The 20,062-nt window shown below is 37.5% G+C and overlaps 1 protein-coding gene across 2 annotated transcripts in view; it reads right to left on the bottom strand.

Annotated features, from left to right (window-relative positions):
• Positions 1 to 226: 226 nt before the first annotated feature.
• The window catches only part of PKHD1 (PKHD1 ciliary IPT domain containing fibrocystin/polyductin), a 471,902-nt gene continuing 452,066 nt past the window's right edge, over positions 227 to 20,062 (bottom strand). For both annotated transcript variants that reach the window (XM_072832682.1, XM_072832683.1), the window contains exons 67-68: positions 17,872 to 17,991; positions 227 to 3,333 (exon numbers count right to left, since the gene is read on the bottom strand). In XM_072832682.1, coding sequence (XP_072688783.1) covers positions 2,879 to 3,333; positions 17,872 to 17,991 — 575 coding nt within the window. In that variant the 3' untranslated portion in view covers positions 227 to 2,878. The remainder of the gene's footprint in view (positions 3,334 to 17,871; positions 17,992 to 20,062) is intronic.

The raw sequence follows: 20,062 nt of genomic DNA, 5'->3' as shown, positions 1-20,062 counted from the left end.
AACTTTATAAAAATGGATTATATTTTTTAAAAGATTACATTCAGAAAATGTTATCTGTGTCTTAAATATATCTGCAATGCATCGCAGTGCTATCGTGTAGGCTGAAATAAACTGTTCTACACTCAGTAGAGTAATTCCTTCCGTGTATAGTGCTTTCAAAATTGACACTGAATACATTATAAATTCTGGAAACAAAATATGGAATAAATGCATGAATTTTAAATGATAGAATTAATTAAAATCCTTTACTGTTATTGACACGTAGGATTTTATAGAAGCTTGGTTGAATAATATTTGCATGTGATTTACATTCAATTTCCCCATACTCAGTTTTGCATAGAGTTTGCATACATCTCAATGTATAGTAATTTCATACATTTGGATTTATACTGCTAGATGGAAAAGAGCCATTCACTAAAAAATCCTTGAAAGGTCTGGGTCTCTTGGTTCTCAGTAGCCTCATTGGACAACAATATGGGCAAACCTGCAACAGGACACAACCCTAGTCAGATTGGCTCAGTCTGTCACTCTGAGGGAGACATGAAGTTCTGTCAAAGTGTATAATACCTTCTCTGAGCACACCCCTAAAACTTGACAGATGGTGGAAACTACCCTAGTTCTCTTCATCCTTCCCTCTTGATCTTAACATCCAGAAATATTTATAAATATTTTTGAACTCTTAAGAATTTTAGTTTGTTCAGTATCTTGGGGAAAAGAATCTACCATATGTAGAAAATCAGAAGGGAAGCAAGAAGAGTTGCTTCAAAATAACAGAGGAATAATGTACTTCTCAATTATTTATTTCAATAAAGAGTAAGGCCTGTCGCTGCTGGGAATTATTTTCTTGGCCACCTGTGTTAATGGTTTGAATAAGTTTAGGGTTGGCTGAAAGCGGTGCTTTATCTAATCAGCTCATTGCCAGACATAAATGACCCAAGAGCAACTGTCTTGGCCTCCAGTATTTACCCAGTTCTCCCATTTTCTGAGAAGAAAAAGAAGACTGGCTTAATTATGGGTTAGAGGATTCTAACTAGAATCTGAACTTCCATGACACATGCTAGAACCCTGCAAGTTACTCTGGATATTTCTGGCTTCTGTTCAGGGCCAAGGAGTCCATTTTGGCCCCAGGGATCCCAAGCATTGTTAAGGGAGCATTAACAGATTAATGACGGTTGTTCTTAAACAGAGGGATAGGCTCAAAGTTGCTTTCCGGAAAGATCAGTCATTTGGCACAATGAAGATGATAAGAAGCTAGTAAAGGTTGGAAGAAGGGTAAAGAAGGAGTAGAAATAACAGCTGGGAAATGACTGGAAAGAATAAGATAGAACATGGAGTCCTGATTGACATCTAGATTTCCAAGCAGAGTACAGTGATATTGTGTGGTTGTGTGAGGGCGAGCACGAGGAGAAGCAGGTTTTAAGGCCATGTAACTTCTTAATGGATGTGGGATAATCTAGTGGAAGTTCTTAGTAGGTAGCTAACTCTTTGGTGTAGAGCTCAGGAAAGAAATCTGGGCTGGAATTTGTGGTGGTAAAAGAAGTCACGGGAGTGAAAGGGAGAATGCATAGACAAACCCACAGCAGTAGTGCTAAGACTGCTGTCATTTTATAATTCTCAAAAGTCTTAACTTCTAAAATGCTTTTGTACAAAAGATTACAGATCTCTGATGACTCAATGTATATACTAAAGATTGTAAATACAAATAACTTCATGGACCAGGAAACTACAAAAAAATAGATAAGGGACAGGTTATAGCAGAGATTAATTAAACTAGAGAAAATCTAGTCTGTCTAAACCAATCAAGTTATTTTTTTTCTTTGTTATGCTTTTAAACGTTGTTAGTGCCCAAACAAAACACAAAAAGGACTTAATCTGCAGGAAGCTAGTTTGTACCTCCAGAGTAAATTTCTATAGACCGCATTGCCCATCAATGCCCTTCTTAAACACAGCCTGGATTGAAATTTCTTGGAGAGTATCAGTTTGACACCTGCTGGTTATCTCCCTCAGAATCCAATACCATGTCACAGAGAAAGCTGCCTCCCTCCTTTCAAGGCAGCTTTACGATTTGAGATGTCTATAATACATCTAATGAATGGACAAAAGGATGTTCCTGAAAACTCATAGTAGGGTAAGACATACTTTCCCATTGATGCCTTGCAGATGATGACTTTTTGTCAGTACCCACTATGGGACTAGTTCCAGGGCACCATTATTTAAAATGCTGCAATAGAAGAGTCTGTTTCCTTTCTCTATTCTAATTCCAACATAGGACAGCCTCTGAATCTTTCAGAGATTGAAAAATTCTGGTTTATATTTTGGGAAAAACTGAGAATAAGTTGTTTCTGGAAATTCTCCTCATCTCTGCCATCCTTGCTCTACTCTCTTAGAGTGTAAGGCCTTTTGGATCCAGAGCCAAGAAAAAATCAAGCTGCTGGAAGTGTCTAGTCTGAACACTGAGGAGCATTCTATAAATGTTTGAATTAGGTGAAACTGCCTTTAGCATCCTTACCCAGCTTGTTACCAGTTGACCCTCTGCTCTGGTCTTCATTAGAACTCCCAGCACACAGACTAAAGAGGTTGCATATGATAGAATCTCTTCCCTCCTTCATTGGGCAGCTGTATGCATTATCTTCTCCAAAAATCAGTGCTCTGAAATATGAGTTCACTAATAATATGCTTGGGCATTTGGTTATCTCTGGTCTCCCAAAATAGTTTTCTTCTAGTTCTAAATTTGACCCAGCTATTAATGGAAAGAACTATTTAAAAATGTAACTTTGGTCCATGGACAATTTCCTTCCCCAAACTTACTGTTTTTATAGCTTTGTCCTTAATTGAAGTCTCAGCAAAGCCCATGGGAACATCAATTTTCATGCGCGAGTCACAGCTGTTCCTGAATAGTTTCTGGGTGTACTAAATGAGGACAGGATGCCTGGGTGGCACCACCAGAGGCTTTCTTCTCTTGGGAGAGCCCCACACTTCCTCCTTCCTGACCCAACTGGCTCTGCCCCTGTAACTGCTGCCTCTCTCGTCTGAGGTCTGGGCAGAGCAGCAACCTCTGATCTTGGCCTGCCAGCTGATAACTAACCAATTGCTCTTGGGCCTCCTTCCAGTTTCCAGCCTCTTGCAGGTATATCTGCTGATCAGGAGAGCCCGGAACACAGGTGTGCCCCTGGGATGTGATGCTGATAATCCTGGGAGCAGGTACAACATCCTCTTCTCGGCTGCTACCCTCCTCTCGGACTGCGCGACGGCTGACCTTTCTTCTGGACACTCCATTCAGTGATTGGTGGGGGAGCTGGTTCACCTTGTCCATGATGACCTTAATCTTCATATCTGTGAGAGAAAAGAAGTAGGGGAAGAAATGAATTTAGTTCTCAAATCAGTCAAGGTTAAGAACCCTCACTTTACATACTTAGCATTCCCAAAATGATACTGTCAATTAAAGATTGAATTGTATTAGCTTATTGATTTCCAAATATCTTTAGAAATATATTTTTCCCATAAAACCCCCACTGTATCCCATACCTAATTTATAATTAATATCAGTTATCTAATAAAAAATCGATAGGGGTGTCTGAGTGGCTCAGTGGGTTGAGTGTCCAGCTCTTGACCTCAGTTTGGGCCTTGATCTCAGGGCTGTGAGTTCAAGCCCTGCATTGGGCTCCACTAAATAAATAAATAAATAAATAAATAAATAAATAAAATACAAGTAATAAAATGAATATTTGATAATATCACTTCCCCAAAAAACACTTTTTATGATGTGGATAGGTCAACAACGATTTCTCCTTGTAAGCACAGTGGCTTACATGCAAAAACCAGACCATGCTCAGGCCTTACAGAACAGGATAACTCACATTCTTATTAAGACGTTTGAGCTCCAAAAGCCAGTCTTACTTAACACTGTGGTTTTTGTGGCAAATTCACAATTTGAGTATCTTTGATTTTGTAAAACATGAATATAAACATATGTAGAGATAACCTAAATCTATCAATAAACATGTATCCATATGAGTGTGTACATATATTGTTGTATAACAGGGGAAAGAGAGAAGGAGTACTAGACTGGAGTCACAAAACCAGGGTGAAATTCCCCCTTCCCTACTAGCTGGCTCTGTGACTTTCTTTCTGTCTCTTAGCCTCTCTGGACCTCAGTTGTATAATTTCATATTACTCTCAGGTGCTACTACACAGTTTACTAAAATGTGTTTAATTTTAGCAGTTCTGTTTTAATTACAGTTTTCTTCCCTTGACATTTCATTTGTATTTTACTTTCCTATTCAGCAGAATGAATATTCAACTCAGAAGAGTACAACATTGGTACTGGCTAGGGTAAACAGATGATCTGGGTACTTTTGCCCTAATCCATCCCAATTCTTTATAGGATGTATTATAAAAGCCATAACACTTCTAAGCCTTTAAAATGTGATCATGCCATATGTGAATGAGCTAACTAACCTATCATATTACATGGGTAATAAATAAAGATGAATTAGAGCTATATAAAGTTCTACTGAAACAGTTAAGTAAAACCTACTAAACCAGATGTTTATGGTATTAAATATGTGAGAGATGGTCCCCAGAAGCAACAGAGTAAAGCAGCTAAGAGTACATACAGGCTTGGAATCAAGCAATATAGTTAGATTTCCTGCTTGGTCCCTTACTTGCTGAACACATGTGTGGATTGTACTAACTTTCTATGTACTTTAGTTTCCTCATCTGTAAAACAGTTATATTGATAGTATCCTCCCCATAAGACTATTTGAAGGTTCAGTAAGATGAATCATGCTGAGCACCACCCAGAATCTACAATATGGTAGACTGGATAAATAATCTTCACCAGAATTCAAATCACTAATGTTCGGAGTACTAATCCCTGCCAAGCACTGTTCTTAATACTTTATATCCATTCACTCATTTAATCCTCATATCTACCCCATATGGCTAGTCCTATCATTGTCCTCATTTTACAGATGGAGAAACAAAGGTAGAGAGCGTGGAGTTACTTGCCCTAATTCACAAAGCCTCCAAGTGTAGATATGAGTTTGAACTTAGCTAGCCTGGTCTTGACCATCTTTTTTTTAAAAAAAAAAAAAACCTATTTTTAAATTTTATTTATTTATTCATGACAGAGAGAGAGAGAGGCAGAGGGAGAAGCGGGCTCCATGCAGGGAGCCCAACGTGGGACTCAATCCCGGGTCTCCAGGATCACACCCTGGGCTAACGGCGGTGCCAAACCGTTGGGCCACCGGGGCTGCCCATGGTCTTGACCACCTAACATAACTATTTAATAGGACTCTATATGCATCGTTTTTGATGCTGTCTACAATTTGCCTTAATAAAAAATATACCCTAAATTAATAGCCATGTAGATATCTTTATTTTGCACAGATAGAAACTTTATACAAATTCACATTAAAATAAAACAAGCAAGCAATATCAACAAGAGAGACTCTAGATGTCTCATTTGGGAGTATCTTTTTTTTTTCCAAGTTTGCTTAAATTTCGTATATATATTCCATTCTCACCAATTTTCTTAAATGTCAGCTCTTCGATTTGCATTTATTTGTCAAATATCTTGGTTGCTAAAGCTTTGAGACATTTTCATTCTGAAGTTTCAAAAGTGCCTCAGATTTGACATCTCAAAAGAATGAACTTATCAAATTTTTCCCAAATTCTATTCTTTTCTCTCTTTACCCATTTTATTTATGCAATTCTTTTTCAGAGGCTCAAACTAGATTCCAAGAGGAATCATTCTGAGCCTCCAGAAATTCTTCATTGGAGAGCTCATCTATTTTCTCACTGGTTTGTAGTTCATTCATTCATTCATTCATTCATTCATTATTTTCTGAGCACCTACTATGTGGTAGACCTAGAAATATAGCAATGAACAAGAGGCAGTCTAATATCATGGAGTTTATGCTCTAGTAGTGTAGACAGACATAAATCAGAAAATGCATGGAGCCTGTTCTAGGTCCTATAATAACAAAGGTTCTAGAAACATGACCACTGCTTTCCAGGGGCTCCAGGAAACAGATCTCTATGCTGATTAAGGTGACAGTCTTATAGTGTGGGTAGCAAGTGTGTAAGTAAAATACTAGGGAAGACAAAAGAGGAATTACTTAACCCTGTCTGAAAGGTTAGGAAGACTTCACAAATTTTGAGTGGAGACACTCTAATATACAGTATGGCACATGCAAAAGCAAGGTATCAAGAACAAAAACAATGTGTTGGAGACTCTGAAAATAGCTCCAGACATTGAGAACTGAGGTTGTGTATATAGATGTGGATATGGATGTGGATGTGGGGCCAGGGGTAGTAAAAGAAAAAGGTAATCATACTTGATAGAGGCCATAATATAAATAGAGTCCTGAAAATTCTACTAAGGAGTCTGGAATTTATTTCATAGAAGATGGGGAAGTGGTTTTGGAGTAGGGAGGTGACATATTATTCCCATCTTGGGAAGAATTGCTTTTCTATAATGAAGTCAGTGAACTCTGAGGGACTGGTGGAGGTCAGTTGAAAGACTACTGCAATACTCTGAGCAAAATATAATAAAGAACAGTAGGCCAGAGTCAAACATGCTGAAGAGCAGAATAGACAGATTCTGAGTATGCATTACAACAGTGGTTTGGAAGAGAAGAAGACTGGTATTTATTAAACATCTACGTATGGGCCAAGGACTTAAAAACTATCCCCATTTATATATGAGAGATTAGAAGAAAGAAGAAATCTTGTAATCTAGAGAAAGTAAAACATAGTGTATTTCTATTGCATCAGAAAAAAACACAAAACATTCTTTGGTGCCCAGGAAAATAAGCCGATTGAAAATAAAAATATTCCTCTCGAGCTCTATTACTGGTGGCTGTCCAACTTTCTGATGGCTATGGATGCTAATGAATTTTTCTTGAATGAATACTATAAATATAAGGACATTAATACATTTTACATTTTCCCCCAAGAAATTTTAGCCTTCCTGAAAACATGGGCTTGCTCTCACTCTGCTTTTATCTTCTGTAGAAATTATCTCACTGTTAGCACTGACATTAGTTTCCTTTTTTGTTAAAAGGAATGTTTAAGAAAGTGGGAAACTTTCTCATATGATATATCTGGAAAGGTATTTCATATACCAAAGGCCCTAATTTTTCACATTCTGGCCAGTGCTAACTGTGTGTGTTTGTGTACGTGTGTGTACACTTGCACATGACCTCAGGGCAGGTGGAAAGAGCACAAGTTCTGGAATGGGATAAACTATTGAACCCATGTCTTGGTTGACTAGAAAAACTGACCCTTTTGGGTGCCTGAGTGGTTCAGTTGGTTAAGCGTCTGCCTTTGGTACAGGTCATGATTTCAGGGTGGGGAATCGAGTCCCCATCGGGCTCCCTACTTCGCAGGAAGCCAGCTTCTCCCTCTGCCTCTGCCTGCTGCTCCTCCTGCTTGTGCTCTCTCTGACAAATAAATAAAACCCTAAAAAAGTCAAACAGTTAAAAAAAAGAAAAAGAAAACTGACCCTTTTAATTGCAGTTTTCTTATTAGTGATATGGGATAATTTGGTCTGCTATCTTCTAAAATTGTCATGAAAGCAGTTGAGTTCCAATGTTTTGGCACCTTGTAAACAATGAAGGACCCTACAAAGCTCAGCTGTTGTGTTACGGTTGTGTTGTTATTGTGGTGATGATGACAACTTGAGGAAGAAACAGAGGAACCATTCATATGAGCATTTCACTGAAATTTAATGTACACACTGGCTTACTCATTACAAACATTGCTCTAAAAAAAGTATAATCCTTTCTAACTTCAACATCTTAATGTCCCTATAGCTGAGTGTTCAAGTCCAATTCTTTTTCAAGTACTTTAAAGACACATAGTGCTGGGTCTCTGGCTGCATCCTCTTCTGAGCCCAGAAGTCTGAATTCTTCTCCCTAATTACCTCATCTTCCACTTGTAAGAATTATCTTAAAACACCCTAGGCCTGAAATATTTTTTCCATCCTATCTTTCCACACTCTGTCTTTTATTCATCTCCCAAATGCCTCAATTCCTTCAGAAAGGACTTCCTAACTCATGTGTTTCTTATTGTCACAACACGTTGTATATAGAGGGATGTATCAATATGTTTTTATACACATTAAGCTATTATGGTTTGATCTAAAAAATAGTGGGGATCCCTGGGTGGCTCAGTGGTTTGGCGCCTGCCTTTGGCCCAGGGCGTGATCCTGGAGTCCCGGGATCGAGTCCTGTGTCAGGCTCCTGGCATGGAGCCTGCTTCTCCTTCTGCCTGTGTCTCTGGCTCTCTCTCTCTCTCTCTCTCTCTCTCTCTCTCTCTGTGTCTGCCATGAATAAATAAATAAATAAGTCTTTAAAAATTTGTTTTATTAAATTATAATTTTTTTTACCAAATTAAAAGGAATTCAAAATTGTTCCATTAATGATACCCTTATCATTTGCGTTCCAGGGTGTGTCTTTTGAAGAGGAACAGGCTAATAGTTGAAAATAACACTGAAATAGCAATTAGAGCAATTATCACATGTTGGGCACTAATTATACATATGTATAATTTAATACTTACTACAAACCCCTGATGTAAGTGTTATTATTATCTCCCTTTTAGAATGGAAGCCATTGAAGTACAGAGAAATTAGGTAACTTCCCAAGGCCACATACAAAGTAGTGACAGATCTTACTTACTTTACAGAATTCAAGATTTTTGGCTTCAGAGTCTATACTTTAAGCACCACATAATACTGTACAAAGTTGAGGACAGCAGCAGAGAGTTAAGGAAGAATGTTGGGTTGGATACATGCATGTATGCAAATGTCATCTTTCATGTGCTTTATGGTGAAAACAAAGGATGAGAACTATCCTAAGTTTCTGGGCAAGGGGCAATACTGTCATGAACATTTCCCATCCCTGCTTTCCTTATATCTCACTTTCAAATACCTTAATCACTTTTTTATGTGTAACGTAAATGCTAATTTGTTAACCTGTGTCATATCTGCTCTCTGTTTCCCAAGAGCTGTTTTGATGAGCATTAGCAGACAGTGATCTTGTCTGTATCATACTCTAAGAGACAGTATTGGGGCAAAGGATATCAATTTCCTGCCTTAATTTAATCTGATGACGAAGGGGAAGTGAGGTGAGGAAAGGAGGACTAATGACATAATATAAATATATGTGATATACTTTTGACGTGGAGCAGTCAAATGAGAGACAACAATCATGCTGTTTACATTGTTTCTGTAATACACCAATTAATACGCTGCCACACCCATGTTATACCTATCTTCTCTGTGCTTTTCCAGAGTCCTTTTCCCTGGCATGTATCTGCTTTGGGATATGACCTAACTATGGGATGACTGTTCTGCTTAGAGATATGAGAATTTTCCGATTATCCTAGTTTCCCTATGGGATCTTCAGATCCTTCCAGAACTGTTCTTGAACAGCTCAGACTATATCAATTTATGCCTCAATACTTGATGACTAAAGTTTCTCATTTTACTTGGGCAACTGCTTTTATCACCTTTCCTTGTATGACAGCCTCTTCTTCCTCTTGGGATGTTCTGGGAAGGACCATTTTATGCCATCAACCTTGTCTCCCTACTACTCCCAGTCCTATGCCAACTACTGAGCTTGGTGTCATCTCCATAATTACTGCTCCTCCCAGAAGAAAAGATATAGTTTATTGAGATCAGCAAATAACCAAAGAAAAAGAAGAATAAATTGTCAGATAGAAGTAAACTTAAAAAGGGGGTGGGAGAAGACTTCGAATTTTTATCCCTTGGTAAAACCAACACCACTTCATAGAAGAGGAATCAAACAATGCAAGTCACCTATTTTCAACCCCTTGAAGATATTGTTGTCTTGTTTTTGAGAGACCGTCATTGGAGATCTGTTCTCCCTTGTTCTTCAAGTCTGCATCTATTCATAAAAGACTAACACAAGAGTCTCTTTCCTTTCTGGGCCCCAGAACATTTAAAAATCTCCCATGAATTATTTACATGGAAGCTCCAATCAGCAACATACCTGACAGACTCCCCAGTCGAAATGAAAGTGTACTGTGTAAAGGTGCCCAGGGAGGCTGGCCACCTCCCACTGTGAGGTTATAGACAGAACTAAGTCGGCACACATTATATGTCAGCACTGACATCAGAAGGAATCAGATCCTTTGATCTCGGACCTCCACAGGAAGCTTAGATCTCAGACAAATTAGATAAAAAATGAATTTATAGCAGATACGTGTCCTAAGGCATTCAGCTGAATGGGTTTTAGGGAAGGAAGAATAGTGAATATCAAAACATATGAATTGGCATGACTCTATTCTACTTCCACCTTGTTGGACAGTCCCCATTAAAATGGAAAGATAAGATTTCAAATGCCAGTTACAGTCCCACTAGTGGGTTTGATCAAGTTTTAGGAAGAATGAGATAAAATATGGGGCTACATATCCCTTTTCTATTAAAAAGAAGATTCAGTATTTTTGGATCCAGTTCACCATAGGTAGCTATAACTTTTCCAGCTATCCTTAACCTCCTTTGTCTTCCAAAACTTTCTTGGGCAACAAGTATATAGTGTGCCTGTGATTGTTTTAAATTTGTGTGGGTACTACTCACTAGCTTCTTTTGCAAGGAGAGCATCAACAATGAATCTCTCCTCACCCTCCCATCACCTTCACTGCCCATATTTTCCCATGACCTGCATTCTGTGTTGGATGACCTGGATTCAGCATAGAAGGTCAAATATACTCATTTGGACCTTGAAGCCTAAATAGGGTCTAAGGCAGACAGATGGACAGTTGATCAACCAACAGAAAGAATGCACTCCTCCTTGGTTCCTCATTTGTTAATAAAAGCAACCGTTCTGCCTACATATTGAAGAAGACAAATGCAATAATTAAGATGAATGAATCTAGATTATTTTTTCCTCTAAGTGAAAAATTATATATTTTTAATAAGAAATGCACTGCAAATCAGAAGGTATGGGAATATTAAAAGATAAAGAAAAATGCATTTAATCCTATATCATATCATGAATGATTTCCATTTTATTTTTTTATAATATTCCAGCAATGAATATGTTTTAGTAAACTTGATTTAACTCATTAATCCATATGGGATCTACGTTGGTGTATTTTTATTTTTGAGAAAGAGGGAGAGACAGAGAGAGAAAGTGTGAGCTCAAGCGGGGGTGCGGGAAGGAGCAGAGGGAGAGAATCTTTTTTTTTTTTTTTTCATTTTTTTTCCATTTATTTATGATAGTCACACAGAGAGAGAGAGAGAGGCAGAGACATAGGCAGAGGGAGAAGCAGGCTCCATGCACCGGGAGCCTGACATGGGATTCGATCCTGGGTCTCCAGGATCGCGCCCTGGGCCAAAGGCAGGCGCTAAACCGCTGCGTCACCCAGGGATCCCCAGAGGAAGAGAATCCCCACTGAGCATGGATCCTGACCTGGGGATCCATCTCACAACCTGAGATCATGACCTGAACCAAAATCAAGAGTCAGATGCTTCACCAACTAAGCCACCCAGGCATCTCACTTTGCTGTAGTTTTTGAAATGTGAATCTAGAACTGAGAAATGTTCTAAATAGTCAAATTTACTAACCCCATTTATAGACTAACACTTGTTTTCCTTTGTTTTTATTATTCCCTTTATCATTTGTTACATTTATATATCTAATAACTATATCTAATCGAAGTTATTTACACTAATATCTCCACATATTCTTCTGTCGGTATCACACTGCCTTAAAAATAGTAACCTAAATATTATTCCTTTGAGCTACCCATCCTTCCTCCATAAAGTCAATTTCTTATTTAAAAAATTGGCTTTGTATCATTGATCTGTATTTTCTGAAGAACTTTAGAATCATCTTATGCTGTTCTATTCAGTGTAAAATGATTGCAGCTGCATTAAACCAAAGTTAATTTAGGAATTACTGATGTCTTTGCAATATTAGTCAATCTAATTAGAAGCATGTTGCAATTCCTTATGAAATCAAGTCTCCCCATTAAACAATTCAATAGAATATAGTTTATTTTTTATATAAGTCCAATACATCTCTTGTTAAGGTTGTTTTCCAAGACAGGATATTCTTTAGTCACTATTATGCATTTCAGTATGTTTCCTAACTGCATACCATTGATTTTTACATTATTTTTGCATAATATAATATTTGAGTAAGCTACTCAAGTTACTTATAAATTATAGCAGTTAATGGTTGAATCTTTAAAGTTACTGTTAAACAATTATATCATCTGAAAACCATCACCTATTTTCTCTAATACTGCCTTAGTTTTGTTTTTATATCTGTATTTCCTAGCATTCTAAAATATATATTTTAAAGTTGCGATAATGAGTTATTTGCTTTTGTCTTCATGAGACTAGTACTTCTAATATTCCATCATTAAACATGATATTGGATCTTGATTGCAAGAGCATTGGAACTCTCCATCTTATTTAGCAGGAAGCCTCTTATTCCTAGTATTTTAAAAACTATTCCTATTTTTACAAGTTTTCTTAAGGAATTAAGTGCTAGGTTTTATTCACATTTTTAAATTAGGAGATATTCATATATTTTAAATTATATGATGCAGGCATGCTATTTATTAATAATTTCCAAATATAGTTTTACTTTCCTGGGAACTTGGGACAATTTGTAGTCCTGAGATGTTTTGTTTTCCCTGCTTCTGGACATCTTGAGGCAACCTCCCCTCTCCCTGTCATTCTTATAGATTTGTACTTATGAAGGTAAACTGATAGTTCTTTTTATTTCATATTCATAAAATACATCATACATAGTCAATAGAACTCTAAAGTTGGAGACATAAATCCCTAAAGTTGATGGTTATTCTCACACATACATAATATCTTGCCATTTTTACATGTCAATTTACAATTCCCAACATTGGGTACATGGAATAAAGAAGGAGGAGGAGGAGGAGGAGGAGGGGGAGGAGGAGGAGCCAGTGACCAAAGATCAGTGTTTGCTCAGGAGAAGGAAGCACTAAGTTCTGTAGCAGCAGCTGTCCCACAAAGAGGAAGGCAGTAGCAAGGAAACTAAAGTGGTCCTAGCAAGCATTTTGCCTGGAAGTAAGAAGTCACATTTTGCCAGTTGTTAGGACCCCAAAGATGTAATTCATTATCCTGTGGTTAATTTTGTGAACCCAAATAAGCTTTCCACATTTCCTTTAGAAGAGATAGAGGGCTTTTCCTATAGCAGTTGAAAAAACTGCTGGAATCTAGGATTCTCTAGAGAGGGGGAAGGACAGGAAGGGGTTTCACTTCATCTCTAACTTCATGTTTCACTCAGCAACCATTATTATAAGCCGTCTAATATCCTAACACTCTATGGTAATAGTGCTGCTGGAATTAGAAAAGATATAGAACTTTTACAAAAGGATCTAGACCACACAAACATCACAATTATATTATATTTAAAGGGTGTTAAGTGAACAAGAGGCAAATGTTATAAAAGATAAGAGAAGGGTATCGATCATTCCTTCTAGCTATAACAAAACAAAACAAAACAAAACTCAAAACACACACATACACACAAACACACAAACCAATTGAAAAGGAGAAGATTGGGATCCCTGGGTGGCTCAGCGGTTTAGTGCCTGCCTTCAGCCTGGGGCATGATCCTGGACTCCCAGGATGGAGTACCGCATCGGGCTCCTTGCATGGAGCCTGCTTCTCCCTCTGCCTATGTCTCTGCCTCTCTCTCTCTCTCTGTGTGTCTCTCATGAATAAATAAATAAAATCTTTAAAAAAAAATAAATCTGGAAAGATTTGAAGATAAGAGTTAAAAAAAAAAAAAAGGAGGAGATACCATCCTGGAGGGAAAAGAAGGAGTGGTAGAGTGGACATCTATAAGGGGCGGGGTGTGAACTGAAACTGAACTGATGATAGATCTGTGAAACAGAGTGGGTGAAGATGGAAACCAAAGATGTTACAGAGGTGGAATTGGTCAAACTCGAACAAATGCACAGGGTGGTACAGAGACAAGAAGAGGTGAAGATAATTCTGAGGTATCTCTCCTGGGAGATTGGCCCCTGGTTCACCCAATTAGGGGAGCAAGGGAACAGTTGAGAATGAATGATACAAAATTGACCTTTGACAGAGCAAAGTTAGATTCGCTCCCTGACATTTCTATAAACCTGAGTGGGTGAAGATTGGACAACCAAGGCAAATAGGATTTGAAACAATGTGATATGATTTAGGAGCTAGAGGGACTAAACATGTAACTTAAGTTGATGATATTCTTTCTCTCTTGGAGCATTCTCTCCCATCTATAAACTCATTGAATACATGTCATTCATTGTAATTGCTTTATATCTAATTATTTGCTGCCTAGGATTGTTCTCTCATTTACCCCCTAGTATTATTCTTACATCCCAACCATACTGCAAACTCATCACAGATAGGGGACCAGATATCACTTCCTTGCAACTATACAGCAAAGATCTCATAAGGTATTAAATAAATATTATAAGGTAAATAAATACTTATTCAATATTTATTCAGAGACATAATCTAACTGCATTTATCAAGGCATTCCAGCATCTTCCATTTACATGTTACAAAGACAAATAATAGCTTCTGCTAGGGTTTCTCAACCTTGACATTATTGACATCTTGAGGCAAACAATCTTTATTGTAGGGTGGTTTGTGCATTATGGATGTTTTATAGCATCCCTGGTTTCTTCTCACCAGATGCCTGAAATATCTTCCCCTCCCTGTGAAACTGTGACAATAAAAATGTCTCCAGACAGGAACACCTGAGTCATTCAGTTGGTTGGGTATCTGACTCTTGACTTCAGCTTGGGTCATGATCTCAGGGTCCTGGGATTAAGCCCTACATTGGGATCTGTACTGAGGGTGGACCCTGCTTGAGATTCTCTCTCTGTCCCCTCACCCAACCCTCTTGTGCTCATTCTGTCTCTAAAAAAAGAGTCTCCAGACATTGCAAATGTCCTCTGGAGGTAGGATGACCAACTATCCCAATTTGTCTGGGACTGAGGGAGTTCCTGAGACACAAGACTTTGATTTTTAAAACTGGAAAAGTCTTGGGATAACCAGGATGAGGCGACCACCCTATTTGGGGGCCCAAATTACCCTGGTTAGGGGCCATTGGCCTGCAGGAACAAAGATCTATCTATCTATACATTCTTAAAAAAGCAAGTACTACCATGGAGGTACACATTTAATGTTCTTGTCATCCAAAGAGGAAAATACTAATTTTCAATGAAGTAGGAGTGATTGGGAAAGACTTTATGGAAAAAAAAGAACACACGTATTTAGTGGCGCTTAAAAGCTTTAGAAGGTTTTAACAGGTGAAGATAAACAATCCAGCTGGAAGAAACTGTGCAAGCAAATGGATGAGAAGATATTAGACACATCTCAGAATGAGTGAGCTAGTATGGGGAGTATGAGCAGAGGGCAGGAAGGTGAATTGCAAAGTAAGATTACAAAGATAGGATGGAGTCAGGCTTGGAAGGCTTTGAGTCTTAAATAACAAGAAGAACCAAAATAAATAACACATATATATTGCATACAATATGCCAGCAATTGTTTTGCACACTTTAGTGCAAATCTTAACTCACTTAATCTGCACAACTATAAGTGTGGGCAGTATTATTATGGCCACTTTACCAGTGAAGGAGCTGATGGACACAGAGAGGATGGTTGGCTTCCTTGAGATCAGGAAGCAAGCCATAGGATAGTTAGAATTAAACTTGCTCTATCTGACTCCTGATTTTCATGCTGTTAACTGTCACATTCTGCTTTCCGGCTAATGCTGGGAATTCATTAGATCTGATTGGCAGAGTGATGAGCACAATTATGAATATTAAAGTCTGGTTCAGATGATTCTATATGTATGGCTGGTGACAGTAAAATATGAAGAATATATGCACCACTCTTTTCTTTCTCCATTGTAACTCTCCACCATCCCTACTGCATCCATGCAATTTTTAATAAAAGCCATAACATGATGAGTTTACAGTCTGAATCTACTGGGCAGTGGAAACACTCAGTTCCACCAGCTAAATAATTTTAGTGCCAGGATAGTACTTAGTGAATGCAATGTGCTCATGAGAGACAGAGCCAATCTTTTGATCAGCAAAGGCCAAGAGTTTAGAAAAAGAGGAAAAAGGGAAGCTTAAGTGCCATGGAAATATTGAAACAAAACCAAACTTATTCAAAGCTAGCAGTAATTAATTGTTTCATAGCTGGTAATAATTCCTGAAGAAAAGTAGGAGATGCATCATTACTTGCCTTGGAACGGATGCTCTTTAGATTTGGACAAAGGGTAGAAAATAAGGAAACAAATCTGCTATGATCCCTAGGGGAGGATTTGGATAACATATCTTTCTATTTTTAACCTGGATGTCCCAATAAAATGGCCTTTGATACTCCCATCTCTTCAATCTAAACTTTTCCACAGGAACCCTGCCCCTTATCTCATTCCTGATAATTTATTAATAAGTCACCATATAAAAAATGTTCCTTAATAAAACACCCAGGCATTGTGGACTGCTTAATGTAGTTAATTTAAGTAGAGCAACTGAGATTCATGTAGATAGCCATATTAGATTAGGGAGAGATTAGCATCACTCTTGCTGTTTGCTTAAGAATGCAGCTGAATATGCTGTTCTTTGCAGTGCTGATTTCACATGAGCATTTTTGAACACTTGTCCTGAATTTGATTGCAATAATATGGACAAGAGGTTTCTAGAAACCAAATTAAAATGGTCTTAGATGGAATCCAGAAAGAATTCTTGTCTCTTTCTCTCTCTTCATTCTTCTCATACCCACTCACTCTAAACCTCCTACCATCTTCTGGTATAGGTCTAGCCTGGAGTATGGCTGGCTAATTTGTTGGGACATTTCTAAAAAATTAACTTCATTTTTTCCATGTGAAAAAATACAAACAGGAGAACAAACTGATATTTTACACACACACACACACACACACGCACACACACCCCAAAGTTCATTGAACTAGTTAGAGGCAGAACAACATTGAATTGCTACTTTTTTGTTAAACATGGTACTAGAACCATTGGAATCATACTCCTTTCTCAAGCAGAAAATATCATGAATATTCACTATTGCTTAGAATAAATAAAAATATTATTTTCTTTAGAGTAAAGCCTACAAAGTGTTTCAGATCCATGGAAATTATATGAATATTTTTCATACACCATATCCATATTCTGCAAATCCATCTTGTCTTCTATTATCTTCCTATTTTCTATGTCTTAGAAGGACAAGGGCAAAGCAGTGGTCTGAAGTAAACGCTTACCTTTTCTTTGCTTGTCACCAATTCTAATGGCAATTAAAAAACATAACAAGTAAAATCAACTGGCATAATGTACAATGTAAGCAAATAATGCATTTTGCTAAAAGTATGACTAAAGAACAAAGCAGAGCTTAACAAACCTGACTCATTTCTTAAGGGTTCCATATTCAATCTAATTTGCATAGTTGGTATTTGGCAACTCCACTGTCTTATTTCCCAAATTCAATAATGTTGCCAGATTGGCAGCTTTGCAATAGCTAAGGGAAAGATGATATGCCTATACTTTAGTTTTCCTTTTTCTATGTAGCAAATTCAACTGTTAAACCAATTATCATCTCCTAAGAAAAAAATATGAACGTCAGCTTGAATAATTGGTTAATAGCTGAGTGAATCAGCGGGACTTGTATACTCTTAGGCTGGGGTATAATTTCCTTGAGAAGAAGTAACAAAGACTAAAGAAGCCACTAACAAGTAAACTGATTCAGAAACTGACAGCCATGGGGAGAAGGAGGCCACAGCTCATCCATGATAGGTGTCTCTTGTGGGAATCATTCCTACTGTCCAAGCTTACCTTCTCCCATCATGGTGTCTTCCTTTTTAGTCTCTTGTGATCTTGGGTGTTTGGATGACATGTGAATATGACTCTTTTGATCATTAGTCTTGAATTCAGAAATATCTTCACTTTTTATTTCTAAATTAATGAGAAAAAAATGTGAATGTTTCTTGTTTTTTAGAATAAGACATTTTTATTCATAAACAGGTCCTAAGTGTTAAGGCGTTTCTCTTCTATGTCTCAACAAAATGACTGTGATATACACACACTAAAATGCATGTAATGTATTCAGAGCTTAAGGAATAATGAAATACAATCTCATATACTTACCGGCAACTTTGAGGTGTCATACTGAACTACACAACAGCCATCATATATGGCTACTGAACACTTGAAATGTGACTAGTTCAAATTAAGATGTGCTATAAGTATAAAATATACCCTTGATTTTGAAAAACTGTAAAATATCTAGTATTTTTAATTTATTCCATGTTGAAATAAATTTTGATATATTAGGTTAAGAAGATACTAGAAAATTACATCATGTGCCTCACAGTTCATATTATGCTTTCACTGGATTGAGGTGGTATGGATTGTTACAATGCTCTTTTTAACTCTTTTTATTTTGAATTAATGATAGATTCACAAGAAGTTGCAAAGAAATATATAGGGAGAAGTCATGCACCCCCATCCAGCCTCCTCCACTGGTAACAAACTATATAACTGTAGTATGATATCAAGACCAAGACATTGACATTGGAACAATCCATAGAGCTCATGCAGTTGTGTGATTTGATTAAAGACTCCTACTTTTGACCAAAGGGATGTTTTATATTCTATTCATTTATTTATTAAATATCATAATAAAAAATATATATACATTTCTCATGCCAGGAACTGTTCTAGGCAATGGAAAGACAATGAGTAAGAAAGACTCAGTCTTTCTCTCACAGAGCTTTTATTCTACTTTGGAGGGCAGACAATAAAAATTGTAATGTAATTTCAAATGATGCCAGGCCATGGCATATGATAATTTTTCTCATGGAAAAGCACTTTAGTGACTGAGTTTAGCTAAAATAGCTGATTTTAGGGGTGCCTGGGTAGCTCAGTAGGTTAAGCATCTGCCTTCAACTCAGGTCATGATCCTGGAGTTCCCAAATGAGCCCCATATCAGGCTCCCAGCTCAGTGGGAAGTCTGCTTCTCCTTGTGCCCCTCTGGCCACGCCCCCTCCTACTCTCTCTCCCTCACTCACTCTCTTACATAAATAAATACAATCTTTAAAAAAATAGAAATAATAAAATAGTTGATTTTTTCACCGAACACCATTTTTACGTTGAAAGAAATTGGAAGAACAAAAGACAGATTCTGGTTATTCAAACTTGGATATTTGGTAGATTTTTTAAAGTGAATGACCAGCCTGTAACTTCTATGAAACAACTGACAATATTTGCTGCCAGTGATAAAATTCAAGCTCTCATGGCAAATTTAGAATTTTGGACAGCTTACGTTTTGCAGATATCTAATTATTAAAGTTTAACAAATGCAGTTTTTAAAAAATTATACTGTGAAGTATGTCAGTATTTGGAAGATTTTTATAACTCAGTGATACAATATTTTCCAAATGGCTAAAGCATAATGTTTCAAAATCACACATAGATAAATCTCCACTCAAAGAACATGACAGATTAGTAGTTTTTCCTGTAACCAAGTACAAAAAGTACATCAAGATGTACCTTTCAGTAACTATCTCTTGGCCAGTTTGGGTGCAGTATCAAAGAAGATTACCCACAATTAACTGTGAAGTCTATTAAAATACTCTTCCCCTTCTATTACGTATCTGTGTGCTGCTGAATTTTCCTCATATACTTCAGCCAAAAAACAATACGTTGCAGCAAATGTAATGCAGAAGCTGCTAAGTGAATCCAGCTTATTTTTTGATTCATGAGACACAGAGAGAGGCAGAGACACCAGCAGAAGGAGAAGAAGGCTCCATGCAGGGGAGCCCGAAGCGGGACTCCATCCCAGGACCTTGGGATCAGGACCTGAGCCAAAGGCAGATGCTCAAGCACTGAGCCACTCAGGGGCCTCTCAATTTGTTTTAATATTCCCAAATTGTCAAACACATGAGCACATACTCCTTGTATGAGAGATGAGGTGAATGGCATGCTTGAAAGTACAAGATGAATAAATTCTTTAAAAATGTTAAAA

Source organism: Canis lupus, chromosome 7 (assembly GCF_048164855.1).
Source record: "Canis lupus baileyi chromosome 7, mCanLup2.hap1, whole genome shotgun sequence".
Lineage (NCBI taxonomy): Eukaryota > Metazoa > Chordata > Mammalia > Carnivora > Canidae > Canis > Canis lupus.
The sequence above is the reverse complement of the archived record's forward strand: the minus strand, read 5'-3'. Positions and strand labels throughout refer to the sequence as shown.